The sequence below is a fragment of the Podarcis bocagei genome, assembly GCF_964188305.1.
Source record: "Podarcis bocagei genome assembly, chromosome: 7".
In the NCBI taxonomy this organism is placed as follows: Eukaryota; Metazoa; Chordata; class Lepidosauria; order Squamata; family Lacertidae; genus Podarcis; species Podarcis bocagei.
Window position 1 is genome coordinate 9,780,222 of NC_138132.1, and position 21,399 is coordinate 9,801,620.

General features: G+C 50.4%; 2 protein-coding genes across 2 annotated transcripts; one reads left to right on the forward strand and one right to left on the reverse strand.

Annotated features, from left to right (window-relative positions):
* Window positions 1-8,626: 8,626 nt before the first annotated feature.
* CCDC97 (coiled-coil domain containing 97) lies at window positions 8,627-19,283 on the reverse strand. Its single transcript, XM_081200449.1, has 5 exons — window positions 19,125-19,283; window positions 16,355-17,311; window positions 13,003-13,251; window positions 11,002-11,131; window positions 8,627-9,304 (listed from the first exon to the last, which is right to left on the reverse strand). Exons 1-5 carry the CDS (start codon window positions 19,165-19,167, stop codon window positions 9,190-9,192), a joined length of 1,494 nt encoding a protein of 497 aa, XP_081056575.1. The 5' UTR covers window positions 19,168-19,283; the 3' UTR covers window positions 8,627-9,189.
* Window positions 14,676-15,360, forward strand: LOC308590546 (egl nine homolog 1-like; the record flags this gene model as incomplete). Its single annotated transcript, XM_081200689.1, has 1 exon — window positions 14,676-15,360. Exon 1 carries the CDS (start codon window positions 14,695-14,697, stop codon window positions 15,358-15,360), a length of 666 nt encoding a protein of 221 aa, XP_081056815.1. The 5' UTR covers window positions 14,676-14,694.
* Window positions 19,284-21,399: the final 2,116 nt, after the last annotated feature.

The following is a 21,399-nucleotide window of genomic DNA, read 5'->3' on the forward strand; positions in this document are numbered from 1 at the left end:
CTTGAGGGGGGCCGGACTATATTTTGGAAAGAAAAAATATTAACGAATTCCTATGCCCCACAAAAGCAGAGACATCACCTTGCCAAAAAAGGTCCGTATAGTTAAAGCTATGGTTTCCCCAGTATTGATGTATGGAAGTGAGAGCTACCAACATGAGTTTGACCAAACTGTGGGAGGCAGTGGAAGACAGGAGTGCCTTGTGCGCTCTGGTCCGTGGGGTCACAAAGAGTCGGACACGACTAAACGACTAAACAACATGCCCCACAAATAACCCAGAGATGCATTTTAAATAAAAGCACATATTCTACTCATGTAAAAACACACTGATTCCCAGACCGTCTGCGGGCCGGATTTAAAAGGCGATTGGGCCAGATCCGGCCCCCAGGCCTTAGTTTGCCTACCCATGCTCTAGTTCGTAGGAAAGTGTGTTAAAATCTTCCAAGTGTCCCTATTTTCCAGGGATAATCCCGGATTTACAGAAGCCATCCCAGTTTCTGATTTGATCCTGAAATGTCCCACTTTTACTATTTTCATCAGAGAAATGTTGAAAGGTATGGTAGGACGTCGCTATTTTCACCAGGGAAATGTTGGAGGGTATGGAGTTATTCGACCCGAGCCAAGGAGATAAGTCACTATGCAACCTTTAGAAGACATCTGAAGGCAGCCCTAAATAGGGAAGCTTTTTTTAAAAATTTTTTTTTAAAGTTTTATGATGTTTTTATATGTGTTGGAAGCCACCCAGAGTGGCTGGGGCAACCCAATCACATGGGCAGAGTATAAATAATAAAATTATTATTATGGAATAGGATGTCCCTATTTTCATGGGAGAAACATTTGTTGTTGTTGTTTAGTCGTGTCCGACTCTTTGTGACCCAATGGACCAGAGCGCACAAGGCACTCCGGTCTTCCACTGCCTCCCGCAGTTTAGTCAAACTCATGCTGCTAGCTTCAAGAACACTGTCCAACCATCTCGTCCTCTGTCATCCCCTTCTCCTTGTGCCCTCCATCTTTCCCAGCATCAGGGTCTTTTCCAGGGAGTCTTCTCTTCTCATGAGGTGGCCAAAGTATTGGAGCCTCAGCTTCAGGATCTGTCCTTCCAGTGAGCACTCAGGGCTGATTTCCTTCAGAATGGAGAGGTTTGATCTTCTTGCAGTCCATGGGACTCTCAAGAGTCTCCTCCAGCACCAGAATTCAAAAGCATCCATTCTTCGGCGATCAGCCTTCTTTATGGTCCAGCTCTCACTTGCATACATCACTACTGGGAAAACCATGGCTTTAACTATATGGACCTTTGTTGGCAAGGTGATGTCTCTGCTTTTCAAGATGCTGTCTAGGTTTGTCAGTGTTGGAAGGTATGAAATCACATGTGCTCACATACAAGGACCTGTGGGCTGGGATACTAAAAGGTGTGGGATGTACACAATGCTGGTCTTACTCAGAGAAGACCGACTGAAATTAATAACAGCAAAGGATTACCTTCAGCTAACTTTTTGTCAGAGTAGACTGGGCTGAAATTAAGGGGCCTAGGTTAGGCCCAACCATTGATTTCAAGAGATCTCTGAATTCTCTCCCCACTGCAGGCGTTTGAGTTCAAGATACATGAATCAAGCACCTTGCTTGCTAAATTTGCTGGATTTTTATACATTGCAGAATTCCGGCTTTCGGCGACACACAGCTTACACGAACCGAAAAATGCCCCACCTCTGGGCTGCTGACTTTAACAATATAATTAAACGCCCAAGCATTTCCTTTCGCACAAAGTTTCGTGGCCCAGGGGCGCGTTGGCAAAGCTCTCCCAAATTGCAACTTTTCAACAGTACCACGCCAAATAAGCTACGGGCGTTCTTGTTTTGAAGATGTAATAGGCAACCCAAAATAATAATAATGGGGCGGTGCATCTATATTACACGCAAGAGAGACATATTCTGAGAAGAAGTTAAAGCTGGTACAAACTGACATCTATTTCAAAGAAGCCTCATTTACACCAAGAAAGAACTAATCTCCCTTACTAATCGCACTGTGGGCGGGCGAATCATTGTGGAAGAGAGTCTTTCACAAAATGTGAGAGAGTGCTTTGGGGGGGAAAACCACACGCACACCGAGGGCTGTCTATATTCCTGAGTAGTTGCATTTAAGTCCAGCCACATGGTACCTGTGGAAAAGCTCGAAGTTTTGTGCCTAGGAAAGGGGGCCTAACAAGTCTTTTTCATAGAACTGTAGACCTGGAAGGGACCTCAAGTATCATCTAGTCCAACAACCTGCAATATAGGAATCTTTGGCCCAGCGTAGGACTCGAACCCACAACCCGGAGGTTAAGAGTCTCATGCTCTGCCAACTGAGCTATGGTAATCTATTAGGCAGCAAGGTAGGGAAGGGGCTGGATCCCTCCGAGAGCAGGAGTTAGTTTGATCTTCAGATATCCAGAGTGCTGCCACGTGGAAGATGGAGCAAGCTTGTCTTCTCCTGATCCGGAGGGTAGGACTCGAACCCATGGCTTCAAGGCACAAGAAAGGAGATTCCGACTAAACATCAGGAAGAACTTTCTGGCAGTAAGAGGTGTTTGACAGTGGAACAGTCCCCCACTGGAGGTTGTGGAGTGTCCTTCCTTGGAGGTTTTTAAGCAGAGGTTGGACAGCCATCAGTCTTCAATGCTTTAGTTGAGATTCCTACATTGCAGGGGGTTGGACTAGATGACTCAGGAGGTCCCTTCCAACTCTACAATTCTGTGATTCCTGGAATGGCCTGTTAAGAAGATCTGAAGTGTGCAACTCCTCATTAAATCAAACTGCTGAAACTCCACTAATGCTGACTTTCACACCATCTTAACTCTCATAAACAGAAACCAGCTCGTAAAACATAGTAGTTTTTTTGGGGGGTTGTACATGTATTATGTTAGGAAACCACCCACCCTATAAAGCAAAACAACTCTTTTGGCCCAAAGGAAGACGAGGGCAGAGAGTATATTCAAACATCCCTTATTTATTTTAAAAAGAAAATTCAGCTACTTAATATGGTTGTGAAATGGTCCCAGGGAGAAGAGAGGTTGTGACGTCACAGCCACCAGGCAATCAGAGCTGTGCAAAGCTGCCTACTGTGCAAAACATGTTTGTTGTTTAGTCGTTTAGTCGTGTCCGACTCTTCGTGACCCCACGGACCAGAGCACGCCAGGCACTCCTGTCTTCCACTGCCTCCCTCAGTTTGGTCAAACTCATGCTGGTAGCTTCGAGAACACTGTCCAACCATCTCCTCCTCTGTCGTCCCCTTCTCCTTGTGCCCTCCATCTTTCCCAACTTCAGGGTCTTTTCCAGGGAGTCTTCTCTTCTCATGAGGTGGCCAAAGTATTGGAGCCTCAGCTTTACAATCTGACCTTCCAGTGAGCACTCAGGGCTGATTTCCCTAAAAATGGAGAGGTTTGATCTTCCTGCAGTCCATGGGACTCTCAAGAGTCTCCTCCAGCACCAGAATTCAAAAGCATCCATTCTTCGGCGATCAGCCTTCTTTATGGTCCAGCTCTCACTTCCATACATCACTCCTGGGAAAACCATAGCTTTAACTATACGGACCTTTGTCGGCAAGGTGATGTCTCTGCTTTTTAAGATGTTGTAAAATGGTCCCAGGGAGAAGAGAGCTTGTGACGTCACAGCCGCCAGGCAATCAGAGCTGTGCAAAGCTGCCTACTGTTCAAACCTACAGACGTGATTTCCCCTAGATGGTTCCTGAATAGCGATAAATATGTCTGTCAACAACGTAGCAAGTGTGCAGCCGCTGCTGTTACATCTGTTACGCACCCTGAGTTGAAATTTGAATGTGGGACTTGAATGTACCACTTTAGGATGCAAAAGGGGCACTGCCCGTGTGAAAAAACACAAGTTTAAAGAAAGCCTCCTGCATGTGGAAAGTTAGTACGCCAAGCAGATGAGTTTCAGCCTGCAACACTAGCTTTCCACATGCAGGGAGGCTGAAGCTGCGCAGGATTCCCGTGATTTGATAGTAGAAGGGAGCCACCTAGTGGCAACTCTGTAAACGGCAGCCCATTTGCGTTACACTATAACGCCCCAGTTTGGGGGATCCTTCCTCCTGCTGGGTCCAGCTGCTTCCCAGCCAACCTATTAATTTGGAGTGGGCAGGATCAACAGAGGCAGGAGTCTGGGGAAGGAAAGAAGAGCCCCATGGTTCCTGCCAGCGAGGAAAACGCAGCCAGGATTTCGATGGAAATCCCCATGCTGTAGGTGGAGCTGAGTCAGACGTTTGTGAGTCGTTTGGAAAATGGAAAAAGCAGAGCTGAGCCAAGCGAGAAAGGGCGGAAAGACAAAACAGAGTGGGAGCTCCTGACTGCTGTGACGGATGTCATTCAGTCAGCCACTGACATCTGGACACGCTTGGCTCCCGCCCTCCGAAATCCCTTGCAGATGCCCTTTTTCTGCCATTGGAAAACTCTGTAGGGACTGGCATCAATATCAGTAGCAGGAGGAGGATTTTACAGATATTATGGGTAGGGGGGACAGTTTATGCAGAGCCTAGAGACCTAGAGTCGTGTCCAAGTGTGAAGTGCAGCAACACTCTGCCTCCTTGCCACTATTTCTCAATATTTGGCACAAGACCTCTTTAGTTGCAGCGGTAAACCCATTCATAAACATGACATGGCAGCCGCCTAGCCTATGTCAAGTGGGCTCCACACTAAATCAAAAAAAATGTAGTATAAACGCCGACAACTGGGAGACATTGGCCTGCGAGCGCTCCAGTTGGAGAACAGCCTTGACTAAAGGTGTCATGGGCTTTGAAGACGCTCAAACTCAGGACACAAGGGAGAAATGTGCTAAGAGGAAGGCATGTTTGGCAAACCCCTCACTGTGATCAACTCCCACCCAGAAACCAATGTCCCCACTGTGGGAGGACGTGTGGATCCAGAATTGGCCTCCACGGTCACTTACAGACTCATTGTTAAAACCGTGTTTATGGAAGACAATCTTACTCGGCTACAAGGGATCGCCAAAGAAGACACTAGGGCTGGGCGATATCTGGTGTTCAACATCGCAATATATCACCAGCTAAGCACTGCGATATCACAATGTCTGAAATAAGGGAGTAGAGGCAGGCATTGGCTGGCTTTGCCGTTTTTCCCACACAGTGATTTTTTGCATCGCACACACACGCACACACATATCCTGATTTGTGATCCATTGCCCAGTCAAAAATTACAAAACTGATAGCATGATATGGACTTCAAACCGGTTTGGGATAGTATTAAAGCATAGTGAATTCTAGGCCTTTGAGAAATGCGCCCTATCAATAATTAACATCAGCCAGGGCACCGATCTTTTCAAATGCAAGAGTCCTTGCACTGAGCGATGGTGGAGTCTTGCACTCTTGCTGAAAACCCTGCAGGTTAGAAGAAAGAATAAACAAAGACCCAACTGTCAGGACATGCTGTCCAGGCTTCCTCAGCTAGGGCATGTGACTTTGGTGATTTAGGAGCCTGAAGCAATTGCAAATGACGTAGAGGAGTTCCTGCTGGAGGAAAAACCTGTAATCTGATTCCAGAAAGTGAGCTTCCTTTAGGCAAGCAGCTCACGGTTCAAGTGGATGTTCCTGGGTGCAAAGAGCACCTGAGACCCTGTGCAAAGAGCCTGGGCCCAGACATCCTCTGAATACACGGTGCTGTTGGAAGATACAGGAAAGCACTTCTTTACACAGCACACAACTTATGGAACTCACTGCCACAGGAGGCAGTGACGGCCTTGGGCCTAGACGGGTTACACAAATTTGTGGAGAGGTATGGATAGCTACTTGTCACAAGTGGAGGCAGAAATGCTGCTGAATGCCAGCTACAGGTATGCTTTTGAATTCTGGTGCTGGAGGAGACTCTTGAGAGTCCCATGGATTGCAAGAAGATCAAACCTCTCCATTCTTAAGGAAATCAGCCCTGAGTGCTCAATGGAAGGACAGATCCTGAAACTGAGGCTCCAATACTTTGGCCACCTCATGAGAAGAGAAGACTCCCTGGAAAAGACCCTGATGCTGGGAAAGATGGAGGGCACAAGGAGAAGGGGATGACAGAGGATGAGATGGTTGGACAGTGTTCTCGAAGCTACAAACATGAGTTTGACCAAGCTGTGGGAGGCAGTGGAAGACAGGAGGGCCTGCCGTGCTCTGGTCCAGGGGGTCACGAAGACTTCTTGCAGTCCATGAGTTATGCTATCAGGTCATAAAAGCTGGATTTCCTGGAAGTGAGGAAGACGATGGGAGGCTCTCATCATCAACCTTCCTGCGCTCTAAGATTGCCACTAAAAGTTCTGCTGCAGATGCAGCCCAGCTGGAGCTGAGGCAAGGAGCAACTGGGGAAATGGAATTCTCTCCACGCCAACCCTGGAAGGAAGGCCTGGAGCTACCACGTTTTATTTCCAGTGGTGATTTGACCCAGGCTTTTCAAGTTATATCCTTTAAACTGCTGTAATTTAATCTCCAGTTCTTTGCTGTTCCCTACTGTCATGCATACATCATTTTAGTTCCCCGTTGTGATTTTGCTATTCTGTTTTTGCAAACTGCCCCGGAAACACAGCACTGAATTATTTTTACGATAGCTAAAGGAGGAACGCTGACTATTACGGAACTGAGATGCGATGAGTGACTTGGCCTGGGTTGTTGTGATACTGATCTCCCAAACCATCTCTCAGCAATTATGCCACTCCTCTCCAGTAGCAGGGGAGACAACCCAGGAATCCTGGCCCTGGATTACTTAGTAGTTGCTGCCCCCTGCTGGCCGCAGCTGGTCAAGGTTGAGTTCCTGGCATCTGCTTTCAAAAGGGGAGCGTTGAGCACATTCTCAGCTCCCAGCTCAACAGACATCACTAGCACCCCTCGTCCTCAGAGTAAGAAACTCCACCCAGGGATTCTATAATCCAGCCTTTGGTCTGCTCTCTTCCAACCAGGTCTTATTCCATTGCTGCACCTGAAGGCTGTTGGTGCTGACCTTTAAAGCCCTAAATGGCCTTTGTCCTGTATACCTGAAGGAGCGTCTCCACCCCCATTGTTCAGCCCGGACACTGAGATCCAACGACGAGGGCCTTCTGGCGGCTCCCTCATTGCGAGAAGTGAGGTTACAGGGAACCAGGCAGAGGGCCTTCTCGGTAGTGGCGCCCGCCCTGTGGAACGCCCTCCCTTCAGATGTGAAGGAAATAAGCAGCTATCTTCTCTTTAAAAGACATCTGAAGGCAGCCCTGTTTAGGGAAGTTTTTAATATTTAATGCTGTATTGTTTTTAACATTTGATTGGGAGCCGCCCAGAGTGGCTGGGGAGACTCAGCCAGATGGGCGGAGTATAAATAAGAAGTTATTATTATATTATTATTACTAAGAGGCTTAAACGGCCTTGGTCCAGTATACCTGAAGGAGCGTCTCCACCCTCATCGTTCTATCCAGACACTGAGGTCCAGCACCGAGGGCCTTCTGGCGGTTCCCTCGCTGCAAGAAGCCAAGTTACAGGGAACCAGACAAAGGGCCTTCTCGGTAGTGGCACCTGCCCTGTGGAACGCCCTCCCATTTTACCTAGTACCTCTGGTGGGGGACAGACGTGCTTCTTCAGGGGTAGTTTGTCCATCTTTGGTCCTCATCCTGCACTCAGCACTCACCTGTGGCTCCTAAAAGCTGTCAGCATGTGACAGTAGCACCATGAAAAGGCTTCGAGTTGTGGCTAAACCAGGTGAGGGTAGCCAATGGGTCTCAAACCCTCAGTGAGCTAGGAATCACACACTCCGGCTGAAGGAGCGGACAAGACCAATAGTGGGGCCCATGGTCAAGAAGGCGGCTTCTGCGCGCGCTGTAGAGAGAAGTGATGGGCAGAGGGGACTCATCCACCTGGGAAGGGAGCCCATCTAGGAGAAGGAAAGCTCTGATTCCAAAGATCACTCGCTCCCTATTCCCACCTCCCCTTTCCTAACCCTTCAGGGCATTGATGGGAAATTGGTGCTGGACTCCAATTCCCATCAGCTCCAACTGATGAGGACAAAGGGATAATGACGATGGGAGTTGCAGTCCAGCAACACCTGGGCCCCAGGTTCCTCATCCCTGGCTTAGGGGCATCTTGTTTTACATATGCTGTAAGCTGCCCAGCAGCAGAGGCTGTGGGTTAAACCACGGAGCCTAGAACTTGCCGATCAGAAGGTCAGCGGTTCGAATCCCCGCGACGGAGTGAGCTCCCGTTGCTCAGTCCCTGCTCCTGCCAACCTAGCAGTTCAAAAGCACGTCAAAGTGCAAGTAGATAAATAGGTACTGCTCCAGCGGGAAGGTAAACGCTGTTTCTGCGCGCTGCTTTGGTTCGCCAAAACTGGCTTAGTTATGCTGGCCACATGACCCGGAAGCTGTACGCCGGCTCCCTTGGCCAGTAAAGCGAGATGAGCGCCGCAACCCCAGACTGGACCTAATGGTCAGGGGTCCCTTTCCCTTTTAAGCTGCCCAGAATGGCTGGGGAAACCAAATAATAATAATAACAAACTTTTGATATGGTGCAGAGATGTAAATAAATGTGGCCCTGATCCACTGGGAACGGTGAGCAAATCAGTTAAGAAAACGCAAAACAAATTCAAGATGGGGCGAAGGTCCTTCTCACTTTTAAGAGACCACCCAACAAATTACTTGAAAGGTTGTTTATTTTCAGCTGTCCAACGCTGCAAAAAATAATGATCAATCGGACATAGATACTGCAAAAAGCCAACTTGCCAGCCAGCAATGTCCTTTGCACAGGAGGGTCTGGGCTTCGAGCTAGCCCCATCTCCAACACAGAAGACCCATTTCTTACAGGAAAGAGACAGAGACACATCTCTACAACAGGGATGTCCAGAATCGAAGGCAGCGCCACGGAAGGGAAGCCATGATCTGCCCTGGTGCTTCTGATCCAGACAGCCGATGACCAGTCCCAGAGAACGACATTCCCTTCCTTACCCCTCTTTAGCAACTGGGAAGTGGGGAGCTCCGGAATGGTGGGGTGCAGAAGATGCTGCAGGCATCACAGACCGTCCACTGCCATAGACCTCCAAGACAACTCACCCTACACGCCAATGCCATTCTGATCCCTATCGGCGGAGCCGCCCAGTCCGGCAGGAGAGAGGTTGGGCAAGATGGGAAGGAAACAGCCAAGACATGGCTCCTTGCTGCTGCATCCTGGCACCTTGGGGGGTCAGGATCTCAGCCCCATCTACTCTGCTTCCATAGAGTCTGCGTCTTCCGGCTCCTCCCCATCGAAGTAGCGCTCCTCCTCATCCCGCGACACGATGTCCAGGTTGTCAAAGTCGGGGTTCTCGTCAACCTCGCTGGAGGGAGGAAAGGCACAGGTTTACACTCACAAACCCGGAAGCGGCTTCAGGTCTGCAGAGTTGGCACCGAGGAACCAGCTTGCTCTGTGGGAGGGAGAGGGGTCCGCAAGTTTTGGCTGACCCACAGAGCCAGCCACGATTTGTGGCTGCTGCCGAGCATGCCCCCACAAGCCCCCTGGCATGTCCAGAGAGTGTAAGGCAGGGGGGAAGCGATGCAAGATCTTCACTGCTCCTCAGAGTCTCCAAAGCCCAGTGCGGTGAGAGCCTCCAAAGCAGGGGTGGCCAATCTGGGCTCTCCACCCATTGCTGGACTACAGATCCCATCATCCCTGACCACTGGGGCCTGATGGGATTTGGAGTCTCGCAACATTGGCTGCTCCTGCTCCAAAGCCTAGCAAGAAGAGAATGCCCCTCTCCCTTGCCCCACACTCTCTGCATGTTCTAGATCGCCCTTCCGTGTTCTGGAGCCCGTCAGATGTTTTGGACGACGACTCCCATCGCACCTGACCTCTGGCCATCTTGGTCGTGCCGAATGGAGAGCTTGAGTCCAGCAACAATTGGAGGGCACAGGACTGGGGTGGGGCAGGGATGTTGTTCAGGGTAACGGAAGAGGGACCTGGGTCTCTCTGTCTCATCCAGCGTGGAAGTGAGGGGCCCTCTCCATCTCTGAGTTCTGTGCAATGCGAGACATGAGATGTTGGCTGGGCCAGGAATGGCCTCGTTTCTTTATTTCTCCATTTATAATCCGCTTCGCAGGCAGAAATCACTGAACCAGTGTAACAATACTAATAATTTTTTTTTTTATACCCCGCCCTTCCCGGTTCAGAAAACCGGGCTCAGGGCGGCCAACAACAAATTTAAAACACTTAATTGATGCTACAAAAAAACCAGCATTCAATACGGTATAAAACGTGAATAACAATAAAATCAAAAATCAATTTAGGGGGGAAATCCATCCAATAAACATTAGATGATCACCAGGGCTAGCTGGCTAAATTAGTCCTATTTGGGCCAGCGAGGAGATCAGGGGAGAATTAGCTGTGGGATCCCAGAGCGGGTAATCTTCATAAAAAGGGGAGGGGGAGGGAAGGAATGGGAATAAAAGATCAGGCTAAGTTCGAATTGAAAGCCAGGCGGAATAGCTCTGTCTTACAGGCCCTGCGGAAGGAAGTTAAATTCTGCAGGGCCCTGGTCTCATGGGACAGAGCATTCCACCAGGTTGGAGCCATCACTGAGAAGGCCCTGGTGGAGGATAATCTGACTTCCTTAGGGCCCAGGACTTCTAAACTATGAATATTCATGGACCTTAAGGTCCTCTGCGGGGCATACCAGGAAAGGCGGTTCCGTAAATACGAGGGCCCTAAGCCACAAAGGGCTTTAAAGGTCAAAACCAGCACCTTAAACCTGACCCGATACTCCACCAGGAGCCAGTGTACAGCAACATACAAAAGATCACCCATTCAAATAAACTAAGGGCATGAGAACCATTTCTACAGCTGTAGTCACTGTTCCATCGAGTGATGGAAACTGTCCCCCAAACACCTGGAAGGCACCAGATTAGTTGGTGCCGGAGATACAACCTTGGATTCATGTGTTTTTCAGCGGCGACAGCTCGTCACCAAAGTGACACTGAGAAACGCCCACAGCAAAGAGTGAAAGGACCTATCCGCTGATGTGCCGCCCTGATTCCTCACCTGTAGTTGAAGTCCCTATCCTTGCCGTCGAGGAAGCGCTGGTACATGCGGCTGGTGAACTCTTCCCGCAGGTAGGCCTTCTCCTCCTGTTCAGGCACCCACTCGTCCATGTCCAGGTCAGAGGCCTTGTCTAGAGAGGGGAGAGCGGGCTCAGTCAGTGTGGTGTAGTGGTTAAGAGCGGTAGTCTTGCAACCGGGTTCGCGTCTCCGCTCCTCCACCTGCAGCTGCTGGGTGACCTTGGGCCAGTCACACTTCTCTGAAGTCTCTCAGCCCCACTCACCTCACAGAGTATTTGTTGTGGGGCAGGAAGGGAAAGGAGAATGTTAGCCGCTTTGAGACTCCTTAGGGCAGTGATAAAGCGGGATATCAAATCCAAACTCTTCTTCTTCTTCTGGAGCTGGAGAGAAGCTACCCTTCCTCCCCGCATCCTTGAAAAACAGCAACTTTCCCAGCCCAGACGATGCCGCAGTCCCAGTTGTCCTACCTCTATCTCTCAGGAACCTCCTGCTCATATCAAAGGCACTTTTGCTCTTCCTCCCAAAGCCTTGGATTTCTTGCTGTGCTGCTCAAATCACTGGATGAGACCTCCAGGCCTCTCCTGCTCTAGGGCCCCTGAGACGCCTCCCAAGGCCACAATCCCTATCTATGCTCCTCAGCGGCCTTCCTTAGATGCATTTTCAGGCTGGCAAGGGTCCCTGGACAGCGCTGATGCCTCTTCCTTGCCCAAAGGGAGGAAGGAGAGATGTTTGCAAGGGGCAGGGCGAGCGCATACAGAAACCTGTGACTTTCCTTGGAGAAAGGAAACCAGGGAACCAGGCAGGGGGCCTCCTCAGTAGTGGCACCCGCCCTGTGGAATGTCCTCCCAACAGATGTCAAATAGAAAAACAACTACCAGACCTTTAGAAGACATCTGAAGGCAGCCCTGTTTAGGGAAGCTTTTAATGTTTAATAGGTTATTGTATTTTAATATTCTGTTGGAAGCAAGCCCAGAGTGGCTGGGGAAACCCAGCCAGATGGGCAGGGTATAAAAAATAAATTATTATTATTATTATTATTATTATTATTAAAGGTGAGTGGCTCCCACCCCTGGCACCCGTTAGCCTCGGGCACCCACCCCTGGCATGCTGCCCCCATACAAACATAAGAATAGCTTTGCTGGATCAGGCCAGTGTCCAATCTAGTCCAGCATCCCGGTCTCACGAGAGACGGCTATGGGAAACCCGCAAGCAGGACCCGAGATCCCCCCCCCCCGCCCTGTGATTTCCAGCAATGTTCAGAAGCATTGCTGCCTCTTGACTGTGAAGCCAGGGCATAGCCATCAGGGCCAGTTGCCATCGATAGCCTCCCTCCTCCATGAATTTGTCCAGCCGAAATCCCAAGGGAGCTGAAAAGACAATTTATGTATGCAACTACGGCTGCGAGGATGCTACAGTGATCCATGCGATGGTCACCTCCAGGCTTGATTATTGTAACTCGCTCTACGTGGGGCTCCCTTGAAGCTGACCCACGGGAGCCGGCGTACAGCTTCTGGGTCATGTGGCCAGCATGACTAAGCTGCTTCTGGCGAACCAGAGCAGCGCAGGGAAAAGCCATTTACCTTCCTGCCGGAGCGGTATCTATCTACTTGCACTTTTTGGCGTGCTTTTGAACTGCTAGGTGGGCAGGAGCAGGGACCGAGCAACGGGAGCTCACCCCGTCGCAGGGATTCGAACCACCGACCTTCTGATCGGCAAGTCCTAGGCTCTGTGGTTTAACCCACAGCGCCGCCCATGTCCCATAGTATGTTGTTATGTGAATGTAAATTTTAATTTGGAAAATCTAATAAATAAATTTGTTTTAAAAAAGGAAAAAATAAGAATGTGTCCAATCGTCTTTTAAAGCCATCCAGTTTGGAGGCCATCGCTACCTCCTGGAGCCATGAGTTTCATAGTCTTAACTATTCCCCCAGGCTGGGAAGGTCTCCCCACCCTCCGCTGGATCCCACCCCTCTTCTTGACGAACCTTCATCATCGCTGTCTTCCTCTTCCTCCTCTTCGCAGGCCTCCTCCTGCTCCTGCTGGACCTGCAGCCGCCGCTGGATGACCTGCTCCTGGTAGGAGTCCAGGAGGACGCCCGAGAGAGAGCAGGAGGCCTCCAGCTTGCCGCTGCCCAGGGACTGCATCTCCTCGTCGCTCAGGTACTGCCCGATGTACTGCTCGTAAAGAAGGGGCTCCCGGCAGCGCATCTGCTCGTCGCTGAAGTACTCCCCACCTGCGGGCAGCAAGAGAGGAGCAGACATGGGGCTTGTTTCGAGAAGCTTTCCATACTTGGTGTTATTGGATTTCCTTTTTTTATATAATATAGCTTTATTAATTTAAAATACAGTGGTGCCTCGGGTTACATACGCTTCAGGTTACATACGCTTCAGGTTACAGACTCTGCAAACCCAGAAATACTACCTCGGGTTAAGAACTTTGGTTCAGGATGAGAACAGAAATTGTGCTCCACTGGCACGGCGGCAGAGGAGGCCCCATTAGTTAAAGTGGTGCTTCAGGTTAAGTACAGTTTCAGGTTAAGAACAGACCTCCGGAATGAATTAAGTATGTAACCAAAGGTACCACTGTAAATACATTTATGAAAGAACAGACGTACATACAAGTAAACAAACATACATACAATCAATCAATCAAACAAACAAACAAATAACAGAAGAATCAAACAAACCACCATACCATAAGATACAAGAAGATTAATACAGTGGTACCTCGGGTTACATACGCTTCGGGTTAGAAGGCTCTGCTAACCCAGAAATAGTACCTTGGGTTAAGAACTTTGCTTCAGGATGAGAACAGAAATCACGTGGTGGGAGGCCCCATTAGCTAAAGTGGCACCTCAGGTTAAGAACAGTTTCAGGTTAAGAACAGACCTCCGGAACGAATTAAGTACATAACCAGAGGTACCACTGTATAATTATCATCATATATACTCCTGATACTGAACACAATTATAAAACTTATATAGAAGAAATTTAATACTGACTTCCAATTAATCTCACTGTACTTAATCTATCCATTACAGTGGTACCTCGGGTTAAGAACTTAATTCATGCTGCTCAAGAGACACTCTAAGCATGAGCACAACTGGGAGAGCTTGTTCAGCACAGCATGAGCCTCTTCATCTCAGGGTTGTGGGTTTGAGCAAAAAGATTCCTGCATTTGAGGTGGGCTAGACTAGAGGAGCTCTGTGTTTCCGTCCACAATGCTATGATTCTATGATGGGTAGGCAAACTAAGACCCGTGGGCTGGATCCAGCCTAATCGCCTTCTAAATCCGGCCTGTGGATGCAGTGGCGTAGCGTGGGGGGTGCCAGGGGTGCCGGCCGCACCGGGCGCAACATCTGGGGGGGGCGCTCGCCACCTCCGGAGTCGCCGAAGAGCCTCGGGTGCAGGCTGTAGCAGAACCCCATGTCTCAAGGAAGCCAGGAGGGCGGGAAGGAGGGAGGCACTGGGCGGGGGCGGAGGCACCGCTCACTCCCCGTGGTACGTGTGCACGTTCCCGAGCGGCATGTCCTCGCTCCTCGTATCCGGCGGCGTGTGGTGCGAGCATGGCATTTCCCGCGTGGAGCTCAGGCCCGGCCAGAAGCGGCATGCCGCCGCCGTGGTGAGCCGATGCCGCCCCGCCGGCCGGGAGCGGGACCTGGTCTTGCGCGCAAACCATGGCCTCCTCCGGCGGGGAAGCTGCCGAGCAGCAGCCCCCGGCGGCCGCTCAGCTCCGCGGAGACTCAGTAGAAAGCATGAGGAGGATTTTCATCCGCCACCCGCCCGGGAGCCGCCAGGAGGGGGGCGGAGAGGAGCAGCCCGCCGGGCTGGCCCCAAGCCCCTTCGGAGGCTTCCTGAGCCCCGCCGCGAGCTCGGCGGAGGCCCCGGGCGTCGAGGGCGCTTCGCCCTCCGCCGGCTCCCCGCCTGGCAGCAAAGCTCCTCTCCTGGAGCCTCGCAGAGATGCGCAGAGGCTAGTCTTGCGCTACGTGGTGCCTTGCATGAACGCCTATGGCTTGTGCATAGTCGACCACTTCCTGGGGCACAGGATGGCCGAGAAAATCTTCCAAGAGGTCCTGGCTTTGCACCTGAGTGACAAATTCCAGGACGGCGCCCTGGCGAGCCAGAAGGCGGGCGGCAGCCAAGCCATTCACGGGGACAAGATTTTGTGGGTTGAGGGCAGTGAGCCGGGCTGTGAAAATATAGGCTACCTCCTGAAAAGAATGGATAAGCTCATCATGTACGCAGATGGCAAGCTGGGGCGCTACAAAATTAGAGGAAGACACAAGGTTAGTAGCTTGCAAGCCTCGACCGAAGTTCACTGCGGGCTCCTCCGGAGTTTCTGATCTCCCCCTCTTCCCATTTCATGTACTCTTCTGAGTCTTAACCACACAATTCCTGGCCGCTACTGCCAGCTGCAACTCGGGCTTGGCATTTGGTCCATCCGCTCAGATCCTAACCCTAGTTCGATCGCTTTGTGAAACAACTTTAAACCGTGTAGCGTTCACAGTCTGGCAGCCCACATGGGATTTCCTATATCCACGAATTGGAGAGGTAGTAGCGGGTGATTGTTTATGGCGGGGTGTAACCTCACTACGCTTAAAGACACGGTTTCCTTTTTTTGTTTTTCCCGCCTTCATCAAAATTTCCCTAGAGTTATTAACCAGGATTTGTGAGCTACAGTTTCAAAGAGAACAAATTTTCTGAAACACTCGTGCGTGCATATACATATATATATAACCCCGAACATCTTACTTTACCCCAGTCCAGGCAGCAGCAAGAAGAAGCTGGCAGCGGCGGCAGGTTAGGGGTTAGGGGGCGCAAATTACTTGCCTTGCCCCGGGTTAGGGGGCGCAAATTACTTGCCTCGCCCCGGGTGCTGACAACCCACGCTACGCCACTGTGTGGATGGTCCGGGAACCAGAGTGTTTTTACATGAGTAGAATGTGTGCTTTTATTTAAAATGCATGTCTGGATTATTTGTGGGGCATGGGAATACATTTATATATTTTTTTCAAAATACAGTGGTACCTCAGGTTATGTATGCTTCAGGTTACAGATTCCGCTAACCCAGAAATAGTACCTCGGGTTAAGAACTTCAGGATGCTTCAGGATGAGAACAGAAATCGTGCAGTGGTGGCAGCGGGAGGCCCCATTAGCTAAAGTGGTACCTCAGTTAAGAACAGTTTCATGTTAAGAACGGACCTCCAGAACAAATTAAGTTCTTAACCTGAGGTACCACTGTATAGTCCGGCCCCCCACAAGGTCTGAGGGACAGCAGACCGGCCCCCTGTAATCTAATCCCTTCCAGAATGCAACCAGGATCTGAAGGCCCAGTACCTTGGATGAGTTGCTGCAGGGCTGCGTAGCGCTTGTTCCGCACCCGGGTGTGGCGCGTCTTACCCAGGCTGGCCCTGCGCACTTCGGCACAGTAGAAGTCTGCCTCGTAGCTGCCGGAGAGGTGGCGGAAGCAAGGCAGGTGTTCCTCTCGTAGGACCGTCCGGAACCGCTCCAGGAACACCAGCGGCTTGCTGTGATACAAATCCCGCAAGATAGCCAGCTTCTGCGCGGGCGTGAAATCTGGCTCGTCCTTCTGCTGGCTCCGCACAGGCAAGCGGCTGTTGGCCACGGCATGGAACATGGCTAGGACAGCAGGGTCATCGTCCTCTACGGGTCCAGCAGGCGACGAATTGGAGCCAACAGACTCCGGCTTTCCGCCGCCCCAGTGGGGCTGTTTGGTGTCAGAGGCCTCCCTACCATTAGGGGGCATGTCTTCAGTAGCCATAACCTCTGATTCTCCGCTGCCCTGCTGAGATGGCTTGATCGGGTTATTTGCAGATGGGGGCTCAGTCTTCAACTCACTCCAGCAGGAGGAAAGAAAGGCACTGATGGCCTCGTGCGTCCCACTAGGAAGGCTGGAACCAGGGTTCCATGAGTGCTCTTTCCGACGACTTCCTGGTGCTTTAGATGCCCCATTCCAGTTCAACGGGGAGCTTTGTGGGTTTGGGACCCCTGACATCTCTTCTCCCCAGAGAGGCCGGCGCAGCGGAGAGCTCTTAGTCACCCTACAGCCACTTGCACCTGAAGCATCTGGCTTCTGTTCCCCCCTGTGGACCATTTGTAAAGCCTCACTGGGAGCACCGCTGTCCTTCGGGAGGCAGTCTGCGGGTGCTAGGATTCCCACCATCTCTTCCGCAGAGTCCAGTGGCTTTGCAGCCTCAATGTTGTCCGGAAGACTGCTTTCAAGCATCCCTCTGTCTGGGCTGCCTTCCTCTACATCAGCTCGGGAGCCGACGACTGGAAAGACAGAGAAATTCCAATTAGTACCAGTGAAACTGCTACCACACATCATTCAGACCCTCCAAGTGTCCCTATTTTCCAGGGACAGTCCCGGATTTACAGAAGCCGTCCTGGTTTCTGATTTGACCCCAGAATGCCCCGCTTTTCCTTACGATGTCCCTATTTTCAGCGGAGAAATGTTAAGAGGATGTGGAGTTATGCGACCCCCGAGCCAAGGAGATAGGTCACTATACAACCTTTAGAAGACATCTGAAGGCAGCCCTCGAGAAGTTTTTTAACGTTTTAACGTTTAACGTTTTGTTTTTTGTTTTTAATCTATATGTTGGAAGCCGCCCAGAGTGGCTGGGGCAACCAAGTCAGATGGGCAGAGGTACAAATAATAAAATTACTACCATCATCATTGTCGTTATGATGGAATAGGTCCACAGGGGTAGGCAAAATAAGGCCCGGGGGCCGGATCTGGCCCAATTGCATTCTCAATCCGGCCCGCGGACAGTCAATCAGCGTGTTTTTACATGAGTAGAATGCATCTCTGGGTTTTTGTGGGGCATAGGAATTCGTTCAATTCCCCCCCCCCCCCCCCGCAAATATAGTCAGGCCTCCCAAAAGGTCTGAGGGACAGTGGACCGGCCCCCTGCTGAAAAAGTTTGCTGACCCCTGGAATAGGATGTCCCTGTTTTCATCAGAGAAATGTTGGAGGGCATGCAAGATCACTGAAGGGGGTGAACGGTGTCTTTTGGGCTCACAGCTGTCCATGGAGGCACAGGTCAAATCTGTGTCCAGGGCAGCTGTTTATCAGCTCCATCTGGTACGCAGACTGAGACCCTATCTGCCTGCAGACTGTCTCGCCAGAGTGGTGCATGCTTTGGTTATCTCCCGCTTGGACTACTGCAATGCGCTCTATGTGGGGCTACCTTTGAAGGTGACCCGGAAACTACAACTAATCCAGAACGCGGCAGCTAGACTGGTGACTGGGAGTGGCCGCAGAGACCACATAACACCGGTCTTGAAAGACCTACATTGGTTCCCAGTATGTTTCTGAGCACAATTCAAAGTGTTGGTGCTGACCTTTAAAGCCCGAAACGGCCTTGGTCCAGTATACCTGAAGGAGCGTCTCCACCCCCATCGTTCTACCCGGACACTGAGATCCAGCACCAAGGGCCTTCTGGTGGTTCCCTCACTGCGAGAAGCCAAGTTACAGGGAACCAGGCAGAGGGCCTTCTCGGTAGTGGCGCCCGCCCTGTGGAATGCCCTCCCAACAGATGTCAAAGAGAAAAACAACTACCAGGCTTTTAGAAGACATCTGAAGGCAGCCCTGTTTCGGGAAGCTTTTAATGTGTGATGTATTATAGTATTTTAATATTCTTTTGGAAGCCCCCCAGAGTGGCCGGGGAAGCCCAGCCAGATGGGCGGGGTATAAATAATAAATCATTATTATTATTGTTGTTGTTATTACAGCCCAAGCATTTCATTTCATTGCTATGGCTAGTGGATGATGCAAATAAAGACCCTTCTCTCTCTCTCATAAGGATTGCACAATAAAAAGGATGGCAGACCAAGGGCTCGTGCGTACTGTCGTTTCATGTCCAAATCACCGCCTTCCTACACTTTCTCCTCCCTTCTCTCCAGAGACTAGGACTCTCCCCAGCCACTCAGGGAAGAAGAGAAGATAGAAAAGTGGGGAGAAAGAAGAACTGAGGCGGGTGGGGGAATCAGGGAGCAAGAAGAGGAAGACAAGGGGCGTGGGGGCCCATTTGAGTGCAACACCGCCTCCGCCCCGTCCTCAGCGCGCCGGAACGGGGGCGCTCACCTGGGGAAGGCGGCTCTGGGGGCTCGGCCCCTCCTGCCTCCATGCCGCGACACCCGTCTCCGCTCGCGGGGGAAGGCGAACCGATGCCTAAACACCAGCTAACGGAAACTTCCGGTTCCGGCGGTGCGCCGGAGAATGGGATCCTCCTCCGCGGCGCCGAGAGGCTTTGGTTCCGGGGAGAATTCCATCCCACAGGGCGAGGGTTGGAAGCGCATTTCTTTGAAGGGGAGAAAAAGAACCCTCGCAAATGTGGGCTGTGTGTGTTGTGTTGTGTTGTGTTGTGTTGTGTTGTGTTGTGTTGTGTTGTGTTGTGTTGTGTTGTGTTGTGTTGCCCTGCCCATATGACTGGGTTGTCCCAGCCACTCTGGTCAGCTTTGACTGTAAATAATAATAATAATAATAATAATAATAATAATAATAATAATAATAATAATAATAATAATACCTCGTCCATCTGGCTGGGTTTCCCCAGCCACCCACTCTGGGCAGCTCCCAACAGAATTAATAATTTTTAAAAAGCGATAAAACATCCGACATTAAAAACTTCCCTAAACAGGGCTGCCTTCAGATGTTTTCTGGAAGTCAGATAGTATTTATTTCCTCGACATCTTATGGAAGGGCGTTCCACAGGGCGGGTGCCACCACCGAGAAGGCCCTCTGCCTGGTTCCCTGTAACCTTACTTCTCGCAGTGAGGGAACCGCCAGATGCTTTTGGGTTCCAAGATAAAGCAGCTAACAAATTTAATAAATTAAATAAGGGAAGGAAATAAGGGAAGGGGAGCTGCAACTTTTCAAAAAAATAATATTAGGAAATTGAGGAAATATTGGGCTTCAATACCCAATGCCCCCCGTCAGCAAGACCATTTCTATGGCAGGAAGCTGTGAGCTTGGAGGTAGGGCATGTGATTGCATGAAGCAGGTCCCAGGTTTGGCCGCTGGCTGGGAAATTATTTCCCTGCCCTGCCGCTGCACTACTCAGATGGGGCAAGCGCTGGGAGAACCATACGCCCCAGGGGTGCACTGAGTCTATACTAGAAACCAAGTTTTTAGTGCTGCAGCTCCAGCTCCCTAGAATCAGTTACCAACAAAATCAGGCAGCTGTCGACCTTCGTGATGTTTAGGCACCTATGAAACACATTTTTGTTTCAGAAGGCTTCCTTTGAGGAGGGCCCAGCCGTTTACGGAATATCAATTTTACATCTGAAGAAACTGTTTTGGAGTTTGTAGGGATTTAGTTCATTGAATTGCTTTTGTTGTTTTTAGAGCTTGCATTTTACAGTACAGTTGTACCTTGGAAGTCAAACGAAATCCTTTCCGGAAGTCCGTTCGACTTCCAAAACGTTCAGAAACCAAAGCACGGCTTCTGATTGGCTGCAGGAAGCTCCCGCAGCCAATCGGAAGCCCCGGAAGCCTTGTTCAGGTTCCAAAGACCGTTCACAAACCAGAACACTCACTTCTGGGTTTGCAGCATTCAGGAGCCAAAACGTTCGCGTAACAAGGCATTCAGGATCCAAGGTACAACTGTAGTCTCTTTTGGTCTGGTACAGTGGTACCTCGGGTTAAATACTTAATTCGTTCCGGAGGTCCGTACTTAACCTGAAACTGTCCTTAACCTGAAGCACCACTTTAGCTAATGGGGCCTCTCGCTGCCGCCGCACAATTTCTGTTCTCATCATGAAGCAAAGTTCTTAACCTGAAGCACTATTTCTGGGTTAGCGGAGTCTGTAACCTGAAGTGTATGTAATCTGAAGCGTATGTAACCCGAGGTACCACTGTATTCCACTTCAGCTTCCTGCTGTGTAGCAATTCATACCTTTGTTTAATAACAACAGCTCAGGCTATCTAGAATTTTTACCTCTACGTTGTGACTGGAACACAATTGTCCCTAGTGATGTGAGGGGAACTGAAATCACCCGTTACTGCAACACTTCCTCCTTCGGATGCATCCTTGATTTCATTCTCCATCTCAAGATCACCCTGGGTATTTTGGATAGAGGGGCTGTCATGGACGGATGCAGAGGGATGGTGGCAGTAACCAACTGGGAAACCCCCAAAGGAGGAAGGCTCAGAGCCCAGGGAGTGGTGGTGGGATGATGATGAGTGGTCACAGGGAGAAGAAAGGGAGGTGTCAGAAACTGGAGAGGTGACAGGGCTTGGTGAGTGGGGAGAGTCTGTGGCAGAGTTAAGTCCAGAATCAGAAGCAGGAGGAGAGAGGCCAAGAGGGGGTGATGTGTTGGGATGAAGAATTTCTCCCCCTCTTGCTGCAATAAGCTCT

Coding starts and splice junctions, on each gene's coding strand:
- CCDC97 (XM_081200449.1), bottom strand. CDS start 19,167: ATGGAGGCAGGAGGGGCCGAGCCCCCAGAGCCGCCTTCCCCAG. Junction 11,132..13,002: donor GGAAGACAGCGATGATGAAG/GTTCGTCAAGAA, acceptor TCCCCTCTCTAG/ACAAGGCCTCTGACCTGGAC. Junction 9,305..11,001: donor GATAGGGACTTCAACTACAG/GTGAGGAATCAG, acceptor TCCTCCCTCCAG/CGAGGTTGACGAGAACCCCG.